The sequence below is a fragment of the Pelodiscus sinensis genome, chromosome 2 (genome assembly GCF_052426305.1).
Source record: "Pelodiscus sinensis isolate ZL-2025 chromosome 2, ASM5242630v1, whole genome shotgun sequence".
NCBI lineage: Eukaryota > Metazoa > Chordata > Testudines > Trionychidae > Pelodiscus > Pelodiscus sinensis.
In genome coordinates this window covers 162156045-162175467 of record NC_143053.1, presented here as the reverse complement: position 1 = coordinate 162175467, position 19423 = coordinate 162156045, and the positions used below count along the sequence as shown (strand labels likewise).

At 38.9% G+C, this 19423-nt stretch overlaps 1 protein-coding gene across 1 annotated transcript in view; it reads left to right on the top strand.

The window, feature by feature from the left end:
* ADCY1 (adenylate cyclase 1) overlaps positions 1–18698 on the top strand; it is a 268804-nt gene extending 250106 nt beyond the window's left edge. The window contains exons 18-20 of the mRNA XM_075921701.2: positions 2085–2199; positions 4394–4518; positions 5288–18698. Of these exons, the coding sequence (XP_075777816.1) occupies positions 2085–2199; positions 4394–4518; positions 5288–5626 (579 nt within the window). The 3' untranslated portion in view covers positions 5627–18698. The remainder of the gene's footprint in view (positions 1–2084; positions 2200–4393; positions 4519–5287) is intronic.
* Positions 18699–19423: the final 725 nt, after the last annotated feature.

The window sequence follows — 19423 nt, the reverse complement described above, 5'->3', positions numbered from 1 at the left end:
AGAATAAATCTAGACAAAAAATGTGGTAGAATAATTCTGGACATGAGGACTTTACACTTTTGCCCACTCTCATTGGATCAGAATGGTAACCTTGGCAGTAATAATTCCCTTTCTAGATTTGGATGATTGGTCTGTTCTCTTGATTTTCAGAATGCTTATTTTCTCATTGTTATTCATCCCTCAAGCAATCCCTGCATTCTGTGGTAGGCAGCGATCATTACCAGTATTATGCCTTACCCTTAGTGATCATTACCAGTATCGTGTCTTACCCTTAGCGATCATTACCAGTATTGTCTTTCCATTGCCCAAAGGATTATTGCCAAAGTTCATTCAACCACAGCAGCCTGTATTCACCAGTTGCGCATAATCATCTTCTTCTACAGGACAATTGGCCCCTCAAAGGTCATTTACTTATTGAATCACAGACAGCAATCAGCAAGGCCATTTCTCTGTTTCACTCTCTGCTTCAGTATCAAAAAGCTTCCACTAACAACCAATGTATAGATTTCATCAGGGCTACACTGGACACTTTCTACCACATTATACTTCCCCCCAAGGAAAGATTCACCACAATGTTCAATTTTGTTTCAACAATGTTCACAAACCACTTCAAAGTCTTGCCTAGAACTTCTGGGCCTTATGGCAGCCTTTTCATTCATGACTCCTTTAGCAAGACTTCAAACTCCATGTCTTCAAGCATGGTTAAAAACCATCTATGCCCCCAACAACCACAGTCTATCCACGCAAGGGGTTCATTGCTCAGAACGTTCTCACTTAGGAGGAAGAACCCACAAACTGTGTGGGAGAGAGAGTTCCCTTTCTGTACCTTTCTCCCACCAGGATTATCCCAATAGGTTGGGGCACATACTTCCAGAGCCTGTCTGCTCAGGGCAAATGGACGTCTCAGGAGATTTGCCTCCATTTCAAGATTTGGAAGCTCACAACAGTTTATTATACTCACCAATGGTTCTTACCACACGTCAAGGCCACAGAATCAGAATAACACTGGACAACAAAGCAGCAATAAAGCATCTCTGGGGACCACTCTGAACTGCCCCCAGGTAGATACGTAGCATCCTCACCACCATGAGCCCATCCAGTGAGTTGTCTGTTCACCTACGTTGATTCGTCCTTTCCAGCCACCAAAGCCTTCCTATGCAAACCTTCCTGCCATTCCACCAAAACCATCCCCTGCACTGGCCCTATCTAGCCTTCTTCCAACCTCTACAGTTGTTCCAAGTTTTTCACATTGCAAAACTGATCTACCTATTCATATTTAATCTTGACCTAATTCAGACTAACCCGAGACTTTGAAGGATGCAACCACCCTCTAACTCCCACTGAAAGCAAATGAGGTAAGACTTCAACATTCCTCACAGGATTGAAGTCAATCTCGCACCTTTCAGGTAAACAGGAATGTTATCAACAGGATCAACATGAAGCCCCAATACCCACATAGCTAGCAAAAATCCCAGTTACCGGTTACCACAGGAAGCAATGCTTATAGCTCTGAGCAAATAGCTGTTGCCCTCTAATGGCAGAAACATTTTTTACAATAGGAATGTTGCTGTCCTGGAGTATACCCATCTGTTTCTTCTCTCAAAAACACCTGGGAAAGGCAGGAATCCAGAGCATTTGAGTTTAAAGCAGAAAACATGGATTTTCAAAACTAAGGACAGCTTTGTCTTCAAGTTTAAGCTGTTAGTAAATCCTTAGTTGGTCATGTGTCAGACCTGCAGTGCTAATCAATAATAAATAGACAAAGAATTTCAATTGATTTCATCTAACCTTAGGCTTTGGCCACAACTGATGTGTTGTTGTGATCCCTTTTTTCCATTGAATGTCTGTTTCTGAATCTCCTGATTAGTACCTATAACCCTGGAATTCAAAAAGAGAAATGAAACCAATTCAGCACTGGAGAAAAATTGCACAAATATTGAAAGCACAAATGGAAAGTTCCATTTCACATTTAGCAAACCAATTTAGATGCAGTTCACAAGCTGTTCAGAATGAAAGGTATGGCAGTGTTTTATCTGGCTCTCACTACTGTGTAAATCTAATGTAAAATGTTATTTTGTATCTAGGCTAAAAAATCAATTTATTCCCACTTGAGTACACTGGCAGATTTTGCAATAGAGATGTTCGACGTCCTTGATGAAATCAACTATCAGTCTTACAATGACTTTGTCCTCCGAGTTGGTAAGTCATGTTTCTAGAGTTACTCTAAAAACTGTAGTATTGCTGTTGGCTAGCTTCCCCCATTTTATCTGAACAGATTCAGTAGTAGAGAATTACCCATGTTTTAGAATGAAATTAGCTCAGATTCGTGCTCTAGAGTGAAACTTGGAGCCAGAAGAATCTAGATCGATGCCCATTTTATCATCAACATGTTTGCACCACTGCCATAAATTTAATGGGAGTTACACATGCATAAGATGGGAATGAAGGCATGAATATTAAGGGTGTTAATCCTTATGTTCAGGACTAATTCCAATCTTGTTAGTTATGTGATGCTTAGCTAAAATTCCTTTACAGTTTCTGTTGCATACAGTTAGCTTTCATTCCCTGTCATGATCCGTTCTCTACTATTACTGTGTATTGTTAAACTGCTGCAAAATTCCACTCCAGAGCTGGCTGTACAGCATGGGTGTTTATACTTATAGTTTGCAAAATGCTTTGGAATCTTTGAGATCTTTCTTACATTATTATAACCCACACACTTACTGGGTATGGTTTACTGTCCCATGTAGTGGTACTTAGACCACTTACAGACAGAGAAAATGTGTGCTCTACAGCCTTAGGTGAGAAAGAGCTTCCTTTCAACTCAAACTGTAGAGGCTCATGCATGAAGCTCCAGAGGACCCAGGTTTGGTTCCACTTGTTAGTGTTACGTTATGGCTATGTCTATGCTGCATTTTTTTTCTGGCAGTAGATATGCAAATGAAACACGTATTAGCATACCTCACACACTCATTTGCATATCCTCTTCCGATCCTTTTTGCGGAATAGGTTTTTGCCATTAAAAAGCCCTGTGTAGACAGGTCCATTTGTTGGAAAAAAAACCCTTTTGCGCAAGATCCCTTATTCCTCAAAAAATGAGGTTTACAGGATCTTGAGCAAAAGGGGGTTTTTTTCCCCAACAAATGGCCCTGTCTACATGGGTCCTTTTAACAGCAAAACCTTTTCTGCTAAAAAGATCAGAAGAAGATATGCAAATGAGTGAAAGATGCTAATGAGCACTTCATTTGCATATTTTCTGCCAGAAAAAAAACGTTGTGTAGACATAGCCTATCATAAGGTTTTTTGTTTTTAGCTCATTTTCTCTCCTACTTGCTGCAGCTTCTGCTTCCCTCCAGCAAGTCAACCCCCCTGCTCCCTCCTTCAGCCTTTTCTTCAATCACTGCAGCGTTGATCCACTGCATAGTGGAGACAAACCCATTCTGTCTTCCACATGAAGTACAGTACTGTGATCTTCTTCCATGAAAGCCAATTTCCTTCTGCAACCTTCTTTGGTTCAATACCATCCCTCTCTCCAGCCCTTCCCCAATGGGAACTCCATGGCTCTTCTCCTGTCAGTGAAATTTGCCAGCATGATTTCCCCCACTCTCACCCCTTTTGTTTCCTCACCTTTGACTGGGTTGTGCATGCAAACTGGAGCAGATAAATGAGGATTCTAGCAGCCAAGTGGTGCAAATGGTCATAAGCCATGGCAGTAATAGTAATGAGAAGCAAGTCATACAACTATGGAGGATTCCCCCACTGCCCAACAGCTGGAAGCTTTCCTCCATCATTGCTACAATGCCTTCCTCTGGATGCAAAATGTAGCACTAGTCTGATGCTACTATCAGAGTTTCTCACTTGATCTGCTTTCTCTTGCCCCAACCGCTGGTGTTTCCCAGCCCGTAGGAGGCTGTTTGTTAAAAAGCACAATAGAGCCCATAAGAAGGAATCAAGGATCAATAAGCTCTTGCCATGAGCTAAAGGGCCTTACTCTGTGTGACTAAAAAGCTGATACATTGTATGCCAGAGATGATTCTTCCTTCCACCTTTGCCCCAGTCCTCATAAAAATGGAAATTGATTATTTCCCCCATGAGATTAGAAGTGGTTGTGGGGTGGCTGTTGTTTTGTTTGTTTGTTTTGGGGTTTTTTTTTTTTTTTGTAATTTGAGTTAAAATAATGTTATATTTCAGGTGTGCTTTGTGTGCTGGTAGAGTTCTATTTCTAATACTCTTTGGAATACTGGGTGTTGAAAAGATCTAATTTAAGATGATGCTACTATTTACTATGGTGAAAACACTGAAGTCATTTATGATGAAATAGTTTAAAAGAGCTATGTTTCTCTTAGATCTATAAGCATCAACAACAAAATAAAATCCACTGTTCTGATTTTAGGTATTAATGTTGGGCCTGTAGTGGCAGGAGTTATTGGGGCGAGAAGACCACAATACGATATCTGGGGCAACACTGTAAATGTGGCTAGCAGAATGGATAGTACTGGAGTGCAGGGTAAAATTCAGGTGAGTACATTACAATCACTTTTTATAAGTTTGAAGTTCCTCTTTAGTAACAATTCTATTGTTATATTTTCAAAGCTGCTTTCAGCCTCATGGCCTTCGTGTTTCTTAGGAAGATGGCAACATCCCCAAAATGATTCAGGTGCCTGCTGTGTAGTTATTCTTCTGTTATTTGCTCCACTGCTTTGAAGTGGTGAAATCAAAGGATCACCATGCCACAAAGAGAGGGTTCCCCTTCAGATTCCTGCTGTACTGCATGCAGTTGGAGTATAGGCCTGAATCTGTGATATTTACACCAGCCAATCACCCAAACTTCCACTTCACTATGGGAATTTGGACTGAGTAAGGACCATAGGATAAGGACCTATATTGAAGTCGGTCATATCTTATATAGCCTTTGGAATGTCTCTGGATTAAAACAGCTAGGAGTCCTATGGCACTTTAAAGGCTAACTGATGTATTTGGGCATATGTGGGCATTTCTTATGTTGTTATGTTTCTAATGATCAGAACCAAAACCTCAGAACTTTGGAGTCCTTCAGAGCTAGATATGAAACTTTCTCCTTAGGGCACATCTCATTATTAACTCTTATTATTAGTAGTACCATCAAAGTATGTGAAAACAGGGGAAACCCAAACCAGTAGTTACTTATTCATTCCATGGATCATCTTTCATCATAGTTGAAGAAATTGCCACAGAGAAGTAGAATTCTGTTTCCTTACTCTAGGTGATAGGAATAGTAAAATGTAATACTGACTCTCCTTACCCGCAGGTGACAGAAGAAGTTCAGCGGATATTAAAGAGGTGCAGTTACGAGTTTGTATGCCGAGGTAAAGTCAGTGTAAAGGGAAAAGGCGAAATGTTGACCTATTTTCTCGAAGGCAAGTCCAATGGAAATAATACACAAACACGGTCTTTAAACTTAGAGCGGAAAATGTATTCCTATGGGAGAACAAACATTCAAACCAAACTGGGGACCAGTTGTCCATCAGTGTCCTCAGTTGCCAGCTTTACTGTAAAAGCTGGGCTTGGAGCACTTCAAGCTCCAACAACCCACACAAATCAAACATTGCATTACCTTCCATCTGTGCCAGCTATCAAAGAAGCATAGAGCAGAGAAAAATTGGTTACGCCATTCGCAGTGATCTTAGAGAGCAGAAGTTGCCTGAATTTTCACCAGGAGATCAAGGATCATAGGCCATGGCATCAACCAAGGATCACTACAACCCAACCAAAGAGAACTTGGGACCTGCATAAATGAACTCTTGGAATGGAACAAATAAGGGCTAGCAATTCAGTTAGGAAAAGTCTAAAACTGATTTTTTGGGAATAGGGAATATTTTCTTGGCATTTTTAAAGGATAAATGCTATAACTGAAAAAAGTGTACAAGTGACACTGTATTTGTGTGTGTATGTGTATGTATATATAAGCTATATATGCACATATACAAACACTCATATATAGAGATAAATAATAGAAATTTATATATATAAAAATATGTATTTATTTACACATCCACCTGCAATAGCAAAAGGGAGAGGTTTCTCTTTACCACTATATCCAGTATTGTTGGGTCTGAGGTTAGTAAAGCTGCTATTAGGAAAGGAGGGTGAGATGACCAAAAATTATCTGAGGCTGTAGTAAGAATTATAGAAAGCTTGCCCACTGCTTGAAATAAGTAAATGAGAACTTGCCAGCAATTGGTCAATGAAGGCTGAATTAAAGCCAACTGCTAAATTGAGGTATCTTTTAAAGTTTTATTTGCATGTTCAGTACCTTTCAAAACTTTCCAGTTACAATTACAACATAAGCCTATGAGTTAGACAAAAAGCAGGACCTAGGAATTTGACCAGATACTATTAAATATTTTATTGCATTGACAAAGAAGATTGCTAAAATACTCTCTGTCTGTAGGACATTTTGGCCTTGTGTGAGACAGAGATGCCACCCTGGAAGCACAGCAATATGCTTATGCAATATAGAAACAGTCTTCGCTATATTCTACAAATTGTCAATGATATTGATAGTAGAAAGCAATGGGATGCTCTCTTTTTGTAGTTGTAGATTTTCACTGAAAGCACAGATTTTCTAGCTCAGTGAGGATTTAGGATTGTTTGAATTGTTCAACGGGCTGACCAGTACCAATTGCAAATGTGCTGTTAGTATTGATATATTTGTACATTTGCCAACTAATTTTTAAATTGTGATGCCACCGTTTTATTATATATCCTGATTCAACACCAGGCATGTTCTTCTTAGTTTTGCAATAGAGAAAGCATATACCTGTTTTGGAAGATAGGATTCTGAAAAGCAAGCACACCAGACTTTCTCCAAATGAAGATCATGCTGGTAAACTTGCCCAGAGTTTGAGGAACTGCTCTTAATATGCATAGAAGGAACATACTTCAGCTGCTCTCTTCTCTAATACATAGATGCATTCCACAAAGAATACCTGTCTCAGCATGCAGTGTTTCATATTGAGTCAACATAATGTGGCATGCACTTATGTATTAAAGATGAGGACAGTGGGTCATATTGCGGAGCGTTTTAGGCCACAGATAGTCCATGGTTTGCGGCCATACAACATCCCCAGGTACTGGCAGCACACACAAGTGACATACACATTGTCACTAGGAGAGGCAAAAAAACTAGTTTTGTTTAAAAATATTTTTAAAATGCAGATATGCCGAATGTACCATAGAACAAAACTTGTAATTGCTGTACAAGTTTCTTACTATCTAATGCACATGCTGTTTGCAAAATTCTCATCTCTGGGCAGGTGCCACTAGAATTTTGGTATTGGTTTCAGTGGGACCAGGTTTGGGTTTTACATTTTGTTTGTGATTTTGGGTTTGTGATTTTAATACTAGAGGCTTTTATTTGGAGTAGGCTTTTGTCATGGATAAGTCTATCATCTTATACCACACTCAAACTACTGTGGCATGTGGAAACCTGTATTAAGCTGTAGAGTATACAGCCCAGTCAGTTTTTACATGCCACTTCTTTTGTAAGCTGGCCATCCATATGTCAATGTTCTTAAATCATCATTACATTCACCCAAGAGTTCAGAAGGGACTCAAATTTAAAATAGCAGAGCTACTAACTATTGAATATAACCTGTCACTGAAATCACTCTGTACCAGATGATTGGAAGACAGCTAATGTATTGCCGTTTCTTTAAAAAGAACTTCAGAGGATATTCTGGCAATTGCAGGTTAGTGAGCCTAGCTCGAGTACCAGGCAAATTGATAGAAACAAATAGTAAAGAACAAAATTATCAGACACCTAGAAAAACAAGATTTGTTGGGGAAGAGTCAATGTGGCTTTTGTAAAGGGAAATCATGCCTCACCAATCTATTAGAATTTATTGAGAGAGTCAACAAGCTTATGGATAAGAGTGATCCAATCAGTATAGCGTTTTTGGATTTTCTGAAAGCTTTGGACAAGAGCCCTCATCACAGGCTCTTAAGGAAACTAAGTAATCGTGGGATAAGAAGGAAGATCCTCTTATGGATCTATAACAGATCCCAAGATAGGAAACAAAAGCTAGGAATAAATGGTGAGTTTTAACAATGGAGCTAGGTAATCAGCAGAACAGGGTCCCCCAAATATCTCTACTGGAACCTATGCTGTTCAACATATTCAGTAATGATCTGGAAAGGAGGTTAATTGTTGAAGTGTCACAGTTTACTGATGACACAAAATTATTTAAGATAGTTACGTTGAAAGAAGACTGAGGTGTTACAAAGGGATCTCATAAAACCTGGATGACTGGGCAGCAAAATGGCGGATTAAATTTAATGTTAATAAGTGCAAGCACCTGGGGGAAAAAATCCTATCCAGGAGAGCTAACAGCTTCCACAGGCCCCTCGGGCAAGCTGGGGGAGGGAGGCAGAAGGGGCAGTTTCTGTACCTCCAAAAGGGAACGGGCTTTGGGTGGAAGGGGCCAGGTCAGTGCAGCCAGACCTCAGCACTGCCCCCCGCCCAGGGCCGGCCCACAACATTTTGGCACCTGAGGCAGGGAGCTCAAATGACACCCCCATTCCCTGTCACTGCACCAGCAGCAGATACAATTTTCTACACTCTGGGTCCCAGTGGCACCCCCTCCCCATACACACACAGTCTGGCACCTGAGGTGGCTGTCTCAGTTCGTCTTATGGTAAGGCCAGCCCTGCCCCCGCCAGCCCTCAGTGCTGCCGCCTGGAGCAACTATGCCCTTTTGCCCCCACATGGTAGGCCTGATCCTAGCTATAAATATACAATGAAGGGTTCTAACTTAGCTATAATCACCCAAGAAAGATCTTGGCATCATTATGGCTAGTTCTCTGAAAACTCTTGCTCAGTGTCTAGCAGCAGTCAAAAAGGCTAACTACATCCTACACTATTCAGAAGGCTATGAAAAGTAAGACAGAAAATATGAAAATGCCACTATATAAAAACTTAGTATACACGCATCTTCAATACAGTGTCTAGTTCAGGTCACCCCATCTCATAAAGGATATAGTGGAACTGGAAAAGGTTTCAGAGAAAGGCAACAAAGACAACCTCACTTCTGTACAAGCCAGGGGAAGAAGATTGGGGCTGCTCATTTTAGAAGAAAAATAGACAGCTAAGTGGGGATGTGATAACAGAAATCTATAAGATTATGAATGGTGTAGAAAAAAAGGTGTTATTTACCCCCAAACCAGGAGTTGCCTGATAAAATTAGTAGGCAGCAGATTTAATCCAAAGGGAAGAAAGTTTTTTATTTTTTTCATACATTGCACAACTACCTTGTGGAACTCATTCCTATGGGATATTGTCAGGTCCAAAAGTATAACTGGGTTAAAAAAATAAGTAAGTTCAGGGAGGATACATCTATTAATGGCTATTAGCTGGAATGGTCAGGTATGCAGCCCCGTGCTTTGGGCAACCCTAAACCTCAGATTGCCAGGGGATGGCAGTGGACGATGGTTGGATCACTCACTCCATAATTTCCCTTTCTGTACACATCCCTGGAACTTCGGTCTTGGCTCTGCTCTTGGAGGCTGGACACTGGGCGAGATAGATCACGTTCTGCTCACTGTGAGAATTCATATGTTTTTAAAAGATTTGTAATAAGATCTGTTTATGAACAAATTTGGTCCCAAGAGTTGTAGAGGGTGAGATTAAACATAATGAAGTTTGTTTTCAGGTCTCCCTATAGCCAAAACAATGATATATTGTGGATTTATGGAAGATATTTATTCATTTCCGGAGCCATTTTCAGAACAGAGATTGACAGGCTAGACTTGCAGTTAAAGCACTGAACTAGATTGATCGTACTCAATTTTGGACTTTGCAAGAGGCTTTCTGAGGGACCTTGGGCTAGTCACTTAATCTCTGTGTATTTCCATCTTCAAATTGGGAGTAATAATAGTTCCCTGCCTCACAAGGGGGTTGCTGGGAGTAAATTTACTGTTTGAGGCACTCAGATACTATGGTGATGAAAACCTGTTAAGTAAATAGATCACACACATTACCAAGAACAAAAAATAGCATAACTTAAATGGAAGCAAACTGTATTAATGCAGTACTGAGATTGTATTTTTGAAATAAAAAGTTGTCTGGAAATGCCAAAGATAAGGTTTTGAGAGCTATGGGAATCTGGTCACATTGCATATCCTGTATGTTTTATAATATGCATTTTATGAATTAAACCAACCTATGTTAACCTAGACATTTAACCACAATGAAAAACTGTAGATAGGCAAAATACCATCAGTTAATTTATGCACTTACTGACTTTGAGTTTAGGGTCATTAATTCCTAGTGCAATTCCAATAATGTCAAATTAACACAATGCTTTTGCCTTTATAATGACTATTAGTAGTAAAATTATTGTAGCACCTGGATCCCCAGTCATGGACCAGAACCCCATTGCACTCAGTGCGGTACAAACACACAGAACAATAAGCCAGAGCTAAATAATTGTCTAGGATTTTAAAAATAGGAAAAATGAAGGGGAAATCATCTTGCCTCTAATATCACTGAGGTGATAGAGTGTGGAGGAGTGAATTCCTCCCTTTGCTTTGCTGTTATTGTTGGAGACAATTCTGCAGAGCTGGTTTAACAGGGCAGCAGAATTACATTGTAATGGCTGCATCTTTCCAATGGAAAAAAAGATTGTTTAAAAATTAAAACAAGGTTATGATAGAAATTGTTTTGCAGCCATTACAGCAGGCACTACTAGGTATCCTCTCTAATAATGTAATATTAAAAATGTATTTTTGCCTGTCTGCTTTCATTTCCTATTTTTCTGACTTTCCCAGTTTCATTTTTCTATGTACATTTTTGCATCCTTTTTTTAATTGCATATTTCTGTAGTCTCTGTGCCCTTATACATTCTGGTGTATGCTTTTAGCAGACTTCATGCAAGAGAGATAATAAGCAGTAATAATTGTGCTCTGCCCACAAAATCTTGTGGTTCTTGATAAATTTAAGACATTCCCTTACATTTATTTGTGGCAACCATCTTCAGATAATATTTGGCCTGATCCAAAGGCCATGAAGATCAATGGAAAGTTTCCTATTGATTTCAGTGGGCCTTGGATTAAGGTGGCATTACTCATGCAGAGATATGCATTTCACCTATATTAGATGTATTATTTTTCAATTCACATGATGAGGTTTTGATCTGGGTGATCTTCCTGTAGCCCCACTAAGGGGTCAGTGCTGCCCTTTGATTCACATACATACTTCTCATTTTGATGAAGAGAAGTTACATGGACACATCCTGGGCAGAATACGGTCCTAAGTTTACATTTATTCTTGTGTAGTTGTCAGCTTGAACACTTAAGTGGGAGGAGCCCTACAATAAACTGGTTCCAGTTTTGGCAAGATGTCATTAATGTCTGTCAATTGCAAGCACAATATTTCACATCAGTTTGCACGTTTTCTCTTAAGATAATAGTAATAATTAAAGTCTTTCATTCTTGATATAAGCAGATGAACATCAGAGGTCTTCAAACTTCCTTCTGTCTTGGGAACTAATTTCAAAATGTTCCTATGTTACCCATATGTTTAAATTTTTTTTTAACGTGATTACAAACTAGCATTCAGCTGAATGACTGTCTAGACATTTCCAAAAATGTTACACATGCATCGATTAGAAAGCAGTTTTACCCAACAGGTAAAGTCCATTGCTTCTCTATAGATGTTCCCACCTGCATGTACTGACAATTCATTTCTATCACATGAAACATAAGCACACTCTTGTAATCCTTAGCTCTGCTTCTTTTACTGGAGATTTGGGGAGATCCTGAACTTTCAGCTCATCAGGCCTGAATCTGCATTCCTTATGCACGCAAAAGTATTATGGAAATCAGTGAAATTGGGATGGGGGAGGGTTTGATAAGGAATTTAGTACTTGGGCCCGGTGCGTGCCAGATTCTGCTTTTGTTTACACTGGTGTAAATCTCTAGTAACTCACTATTTACAACAGTGCAAAAGACTAGATCACAGACAGAAATGTCTTTCCTATCTTTGCCTATATTATAACTATAAGGCAAAGAAAGCACTTGGGAAACATCTGTGTTTGTTTGTCCTGTGCCATTTCAAAACTGAGAAATTGAATATATTAATGGTCAACGTGAATAATTTTAATTCATTTGATTCTCTGCTTGTAGCACAAGTTAAGCATTTACCATCAGCAAGTCCAAAATCTGTACATGTTCTCTCCAGTCAGGATGACTATTTAGCCATAATGTTCTTTCAAGTTACAGTTTTGTATTGCAGTGACAACCAACATTTTTTAATTTGTGATAAAACTGTATTATAATGCCTTATTTATTTTTAATCTTGTACAGTGTTAAACATTGGCCTTTCATGTATTATTCACTTAAGAGGTATTGTATGAAATTTTGTAAATAGTTTTAGCTATGACAGGTTATTGCATGTACACTTGTATAAAAAAACAAAAAGGCACACTTTTAACAAATGTTAATGATTTTTGTAACAGAGGTTTTACATGCGCATGAAGATTATAAATCCTTTGGAAATGAACATCCATTTGTTTTTCCTTGCAATCTACTGCATGCCACACATGCCTGACTTCAGTAAAAAAAACAGTTAAGTTTTTCCTAAATATTTTTGACATATCACTTTTGACAGAGTTTAATCCACTAGTTGCATGTGCATTCTGCAAAGCAAAAGCAAAATAAAAACAGCAAAACAAAGAAAAACTGTAACCTAATAATCACACCAACCTCAGTGTTGCTAAATCCATGTTATGGTATATGAAATGTGCTATGAACATCTATGCTATCTTTTAAAAAGTACCTTTTGGTCATTAGAAGCAATAAATTAAACACCATTTACTGTAAAATAAAAACAAATGAAATATTAGTTTCTAACAGTGTAACAAGTCTGGCATTCAACAGGTACTGTTTGATTTAGGACAGGCATTAAGGAAGAATGAGCAGTTGTCAAATTTAAGTGCAGTAAGCAGGCACAATTCATTTGAAGAAAAAGAAAATAAATTTGGCCCATTGGTGTTACCCAGATTGTTTTTATGTAGTAATAAATACTACAGTTATTGTATCTGAGAACTACACTATACAAATACATTTTCATATAAATATATATGTGTGTATATAATAAACATTTCATTCTATGGCCTTATTTTTTGACTCGTGTTGTTGCAAAATGAACCATAGTTCAAAATATAAGAGAGCTACACGTAACTGTGACAAAAATAGGAAAATTTTGATTTTTTGCATTTGGTTGGTTTGGGGCGTCATGTATAAGGTCCCAATCAATCTTCCACTGAAGTCAGTGGCAAATCTTTCAGGCACAGTCTACACTACAGCAGAAGGTCAAATAAAGATATCCAACTCCAGCTACATTAATTAGGTAGCTGGAGTCGACGTATCTTAAATTGAGTTTCTGCACTGTCCACACAGCAAGAGACTAATGGGAACAAATGCTCCCATCAGCTTCCCTTACTCTTTATAAAGAGCAGGAATACCAGCACCAATGGGGGTGCCCTCTGAGTTTGATTTAGACCTGCTAACTCAAACCCCAGAAGATTGACCACAGTAGCATTGGGCTTCTGCATAGTATAGACATGGCTTCATTGGCTATCGTGGTACAGTACCGGCCCGAGAGTCGATTTGGCTCTTGTATAACAGATCAGAATCTGTTCCCTTAACTGATTCTAGTTCATGCTTCAGAACAATTAATCCCATTTGTTTCAGAGAAGATGGCAGAATTATTCGAAAACCAATCTCCTATTTAATCTCTCATGAAAACTTAAAATCCATAAAGTATTGTGCTGTAATATTTGTTACTATAGCTAATGATAGTTTTTGATAAACTATTTACATAGCTGTAATTTTGCTCTATAACAATTCAATAATATAATCACAGAACAGTACAGAGGCTGATGGAAGTGGGAAAAAAGTGTCCACACGATGGATAGTATATCTTAGTTATGCTGTTGTTTAACATAGACTTGTTATGTTTTGCAGATTTTTATCTAGTGTTATAAAGGACTTGAAATCCTTTCACATGACTGCATGGTTAATTAACACTACTGTTTCTGTAAGTAACCTTATCATAAATGCAGACACAGATCAATATATCTAAATTGGTTTCATACATGAGTCATCATATTCTATTGAATGACTGGCTTTGAATGACAATTTAGGATTTTCTAAATCCATTTAATAGTATCTATAGATTAATTCCATCTCAAATGCAGTACTTTTATTTTGTAAATATGATATATTTGTTATGAGTAATGGCAACCTGGACTACTTATGCCTCTTTCCCTACTCCCGTCACCATCCTAACCCTCTTCTTCCTTTTTATATATTATTTTCTTCCCTTTTTCACCTGGTTTTCTCTCTCTCTCAACTATGTCACTTTCCTTATCCAATGTCTGTACTACATGTTCTCCCATCACAGCCATACAACCTGCCCAAAGACAGCTTATGTTGCTGGTGGTGTCATTTTAATTGGTAGTTAGTTACCTGTTGGTAGTTAGTTAACTTATTTCCCTTTTTAAACTGCCATACCAGCACTTAGCGAAGTACAAGGCTAGGATGGGCCAGACTTCAGCAAGAGCAAGGACTGGGAGGACAATGAAAAAGAGCAACTCAGGAAGGAGGTCCAAAATACTGAAGGGGCTAAAAAATCTACAGTGAGGAAAAGGAATAGTACTAGTCTCATCCTGTAGCCTTTGAAGTTAGTAGCAAAATTCCCAATTGTCTTTAGTGGAGCAAAATTCAGTGCTAAGAGCCCAATTCAGCAAGTCATGTGTCCAGCTTCAATTGGACTTAGGCATGTACATAAAGTTAAGCAACTGCTTAAGTGCTTATCTGAATCAGGTCCACATTTGTATTGTTTGTTTACATTTTCACAATAAAGTGTAAGATCTCTCAACAGAGAGATCTTACACTGTGTTTTCACCTGTGGTTGGAATCTTAAACTAATTTGAAATGTTATTTTTGTAATGTCTGTTTTTATAATCACATTATTTCAGATTGTGGATTAATGTACATGGCCAATGTGTGGAAACACTTGGCTTTGCTTGTGCCTTATTGTACGGTTAAGGAGACACTAGTTCTCTATTCCTATGTTCCAGTTTTATCCCTGGGCTTCCATTGAAATAAAAATTCACACCAGCTTAAAACGAGTGGAAACAGCATGAAGAGTCAGGCCCTAGAGATGTATATCTGTACAAAGCATTTTTACCACTTCCTCCCCAATTTGATGTAGTACAAACACAGCTGCATCAGTGCCATTAGTGATGGAAGTATTTGCATAGGACACCCACAGGAACATTTACTGCCATCATTATTGTTATCATTTATCGGCCTGCTTTTAAAAAGTGTTCAGCCCCCATTTAGAAAGCTAAATAAGGCATTCTCCTAAATCCTCCTCAGCATCCAACATGCAAAGCTCTTCTGAGAATCTGGCTGGTTATGTTGGCACCTAAATGGGGGAACTGAGCTTTTTTTGAAAATTTCGTCCTATATCGTAAAAAACAGACAGCTTGATAAAACACCAATCTGCAGCAACACTCAGATTTATTAGCACCAGCATAACTATCTGTGCTAGACCTATGGTGCTAGAACTGCTAAAAATTCTGGAAAGTAGGCCAAAGTGTCTTACTGCTAAAGTGCCTGGCACATTATTTTTATCGGAAATATATTGATGCTGGGAGCAGCAATGACAAATTGGAATTAGCAAATTTAAGTAATTTCAGGAGAGTGTAAAACTTGTATTATTCTCTAGACAACAGAGAGATATTCTTTTCCTTCCCTTTCAGTTGGAAATCAAGTGACACATCAACATCTTCTGACTAAATGTAGGTTAATGGGAGGTTAACTGTGTGTATTTTACATGAAAAGTAGCCCCAATAAAAAATCTCCCATTGTTATTCTTGCTTTCATAACCATATCAAATGATGTCCTGATTCTCAAAAATGTGTACCTGTAAATTGGCTGCCTGACATTTGTATACACACTGCAAATTTATAACATTTGCATTTAAAAATTTGGATTCAGCATATGCAAATAGTGATTTCTTTATGCATCCAAACAGGTAGTTAAATTCCTAAGTAGGCAACTAGATGGGAAAGTGCTATGGAACTTAATAGGGATGGAGCCAATAAAATTCTTTAGACACTACTCCAAAACCAGTATTCAATAGAGGACACCCAGTCTTCAGAACTTTAAATCAATTTATAGAATTCCATGGCAACCGGCATGGACATTATTCTCTATGAAATTCTACAGATGGTTCAGAAATTCTATAGATAAGTACAATTTTATGTTAAGTTCTATACCTTTCTTCCATAATGAATTGATGCATAAATAACCAATTTTTGTTCAGAATTGGTGTAATTGTACGTACATATTAAGCATGCATTTGGAAAGTAAGGCACTGTAACATTTAAAAAGATAAATATGCCTTTCAAAATTCCAGCTTTTGGGGGACACATTTTACCTAGCAAGTTAGAAAGCCCATAGCAAAAACCCTTATGCTGCCCCTGTATGGCCTTTGAAAGGAGACAGTCTACAGTCTTTGTGACAACTGCCAAGGTGTAAGATGTAGTGTGGTCAGAAAGTATGATCCATGTGTTGATGCAGTTACACTTTGGATGCAACAGTAGTCCTTTGCACATATATTTGCACAGATTTATGCCTCCATTTGGAAGCAGGGTGTGAAGCTGATATCTGCCCAAACAAAGGTGCATATTAACACAGCTTTCACAGTCAATATCGATTTGGAGCAATCATTTTGCTTCTTACCAGAATTTGGTCCTTAGTATTATACGCACACACATGCATTGCTATAAGATTTATTTTGCCATGCTCCAGCATTTTTAATGGGCATTAGTAAAAGTATAGGTGCTATACTTTGTTTTTAAAAGCTACAGATTTACAGCTCTTTTGCCTGCTTTCACATTCATGTGACTATGCCCTTAACATTTTGAGTCTGTATAATGTATTGACTATTACAAGTGATTTTATTTCATTGCTTTTACCAGGCTTCCCTAGGGGCCAGCATGCCTAGCAGGCAAGCTGCATCGCTGCAGTCTCCCATAGCCTTGGGATGGCTTTACCAGGCAGGCTGAGGGCTCAGCAGCCATGTTATAGTCAACCTGGTGCTCTTGGGGGTTTTGAAATTAAAAAAAGGAGGAGGGAAGGGTAGAGGGACCCAAGCCCATCAGCTCCTAGGCCAAAACCCTGGGGAAAGGAGAAGAAGAGTCTCAGCCCCATCTTAGCTGATATACTAGCCCAGCCTCCCCTTGGCCACTTTGTACCTGCCTTGTTCTCTCCTCAGTTTGGGGCATAGTCCCAGCACTTTGTTTCCCTCTCACAGAGGGGCTGGTCACACAGTCTCAATGGTCCAGATAATCAGCCAGGGCTTCCCACCTCATTTGGTCATCCCATTGTTCCCTTGTCAAGGTGTAGGGGGTCAGGCCCCTGTTTTCTCCCATTCATGTCTTACTCAGGCTCTGGTTCCTTCCCCTGCAGATCCCTGTGTCCCAAAAGCTACAGACAGTCTGCTTCTCCTTCACTTCTCCCCGCTGTTTGACTGTCAAAGTCCCCGTTTAAGCAGATCCTCCACTTAAAGCATGATCTGCAGCTGCTGAGTGGTAGTGCTTTCTTGGCTCAATACTGCTCCTTCACTCCCTTCGCCTTCATACCCATCCCAATGCTGTACATAACTTTTTCACTCCATTATCTTGAAAGAATTGTTGGCTTACTTATAAACAAGTTTACTTATTGCATAGACACAATGGGTCACTTTCTGCTCCCTCTACTCATACAAATAGCCCCCTTACAGTTAATGAGGCCATTTACAAGAGGAAGCTCTGCTGCTGTGTCTGCTGTCATTTATAGAAAGATTGTCCTTTTCAGAAGCACAGCAGTTGCTTGACTCTTTGGTATGATATCATCGGTGATATGTAGCAGTAAGCTGCTTTGCTGCATTTCCCTTATTAGAAAGCACTTTTAATACATGGCAGGCTGCATGTATTTTAATTTTCAAATATCCTTTCATTAAAGCATCCGTTCCGTACTGCTTTTGATTAATTTCAACGGCTTGATTAAAGAACATCACTTAAATCCAGGCTTTGTGGAAGTCTATGTATTGGCCTCCACGGAGACAGAACTTCACCCCCTGATTTGAACTGTAAAGCAAAAATGCAATTTGAGTTGAACATAATTTGACATCATGGTTATCTCTATCTCCTACTAACTGGGCTGTTGGGAAGATTGGGTATTTAGCCCAAAACATAGCCAAATTCTGGCCCACAAAGTTTAACATGCCTTGTTCTAACTTGTGTTCCCTCTGAGAAATTCTCGGTGTATTCCTTGTGACCTTTAAAGTATCGTAGATGTATGTTTAAAGAATGGGGGTGTGTCTAAACTACACCTCTCTGTCAACAGAGAGATGTAGACTAGGCACATCAAAATTGCTAATGAAGCAGGGATTTAAATATCCTGTGCCTCATTACCATAAACATGGCAACTGCTTTTTTTGAAAAGTAGTTTTTTCGAAAAAACAGCAGTCTAGATACAGATCTGTCTAAAATAAACCCTTTTTCGACAGATCCTGTAAACCTCATTTTTTGTGGAATACAGTATCTGTCAAAAAAGGCTTTATTTTTGAGAGATCCACATCTAGACTGCCGGGTTTTTTTTAAAAAACTTCGTTTCAAAAAAAGTGGTGGCCATGTTTATGCTAATAAGGCATAGGATATTTAAATCCCTGCTTCATTAGCAATTTCAATGTGCTTGATTTGCATCCCTCTGTCGACAGAGGGATGCAGTCTAGACAAAGCCTGAGATTTGCTATGTGAAGAGAGCCCACATAAGAGGTGGAAGTCCAATCCCATTGATTTCAATGGTGCCACGATTTCACCCCAGGACTATCCATCACCCAAGTGGTTTCTCAAATGAAACTAAGGGCATATCTACATGGAAAGTGAGTTAGTGAATCTCCAGAGCAGCAACTTGCCATGTAACATCCAGTGTGGACACTGCTACAGCTCACTGATGTTCTGGAGCATGCCTTAGCTTTCCTACTTTTGGTTAGTCTTTGTGCTAGCCCCTTCACCTCACAAGATAGCAAACAAATCATAAGTGATTTCTCTGGTGCTTTGATATGAAAGAATAGATATGGTTTCCTATCCCTGCTTTCTGCCTCCTGTGTTTCTGCTTTCTACCAGAAACTGTCCAGCACCAAGAAGGTAAATAGCAAAAATGGAATGGAATGTTCCACAATCAGAACTGGTCTGTCATTAAATGACAGCTGGCCACACTAGACATTGTTACCCCTTAAATCTTTGAAAGTGTCCAAAAGACATTTCAAATCCTATCAACACATAGAGCGATACTAGAAAGAAAAAGAGCCAGGTACTTTCTCACG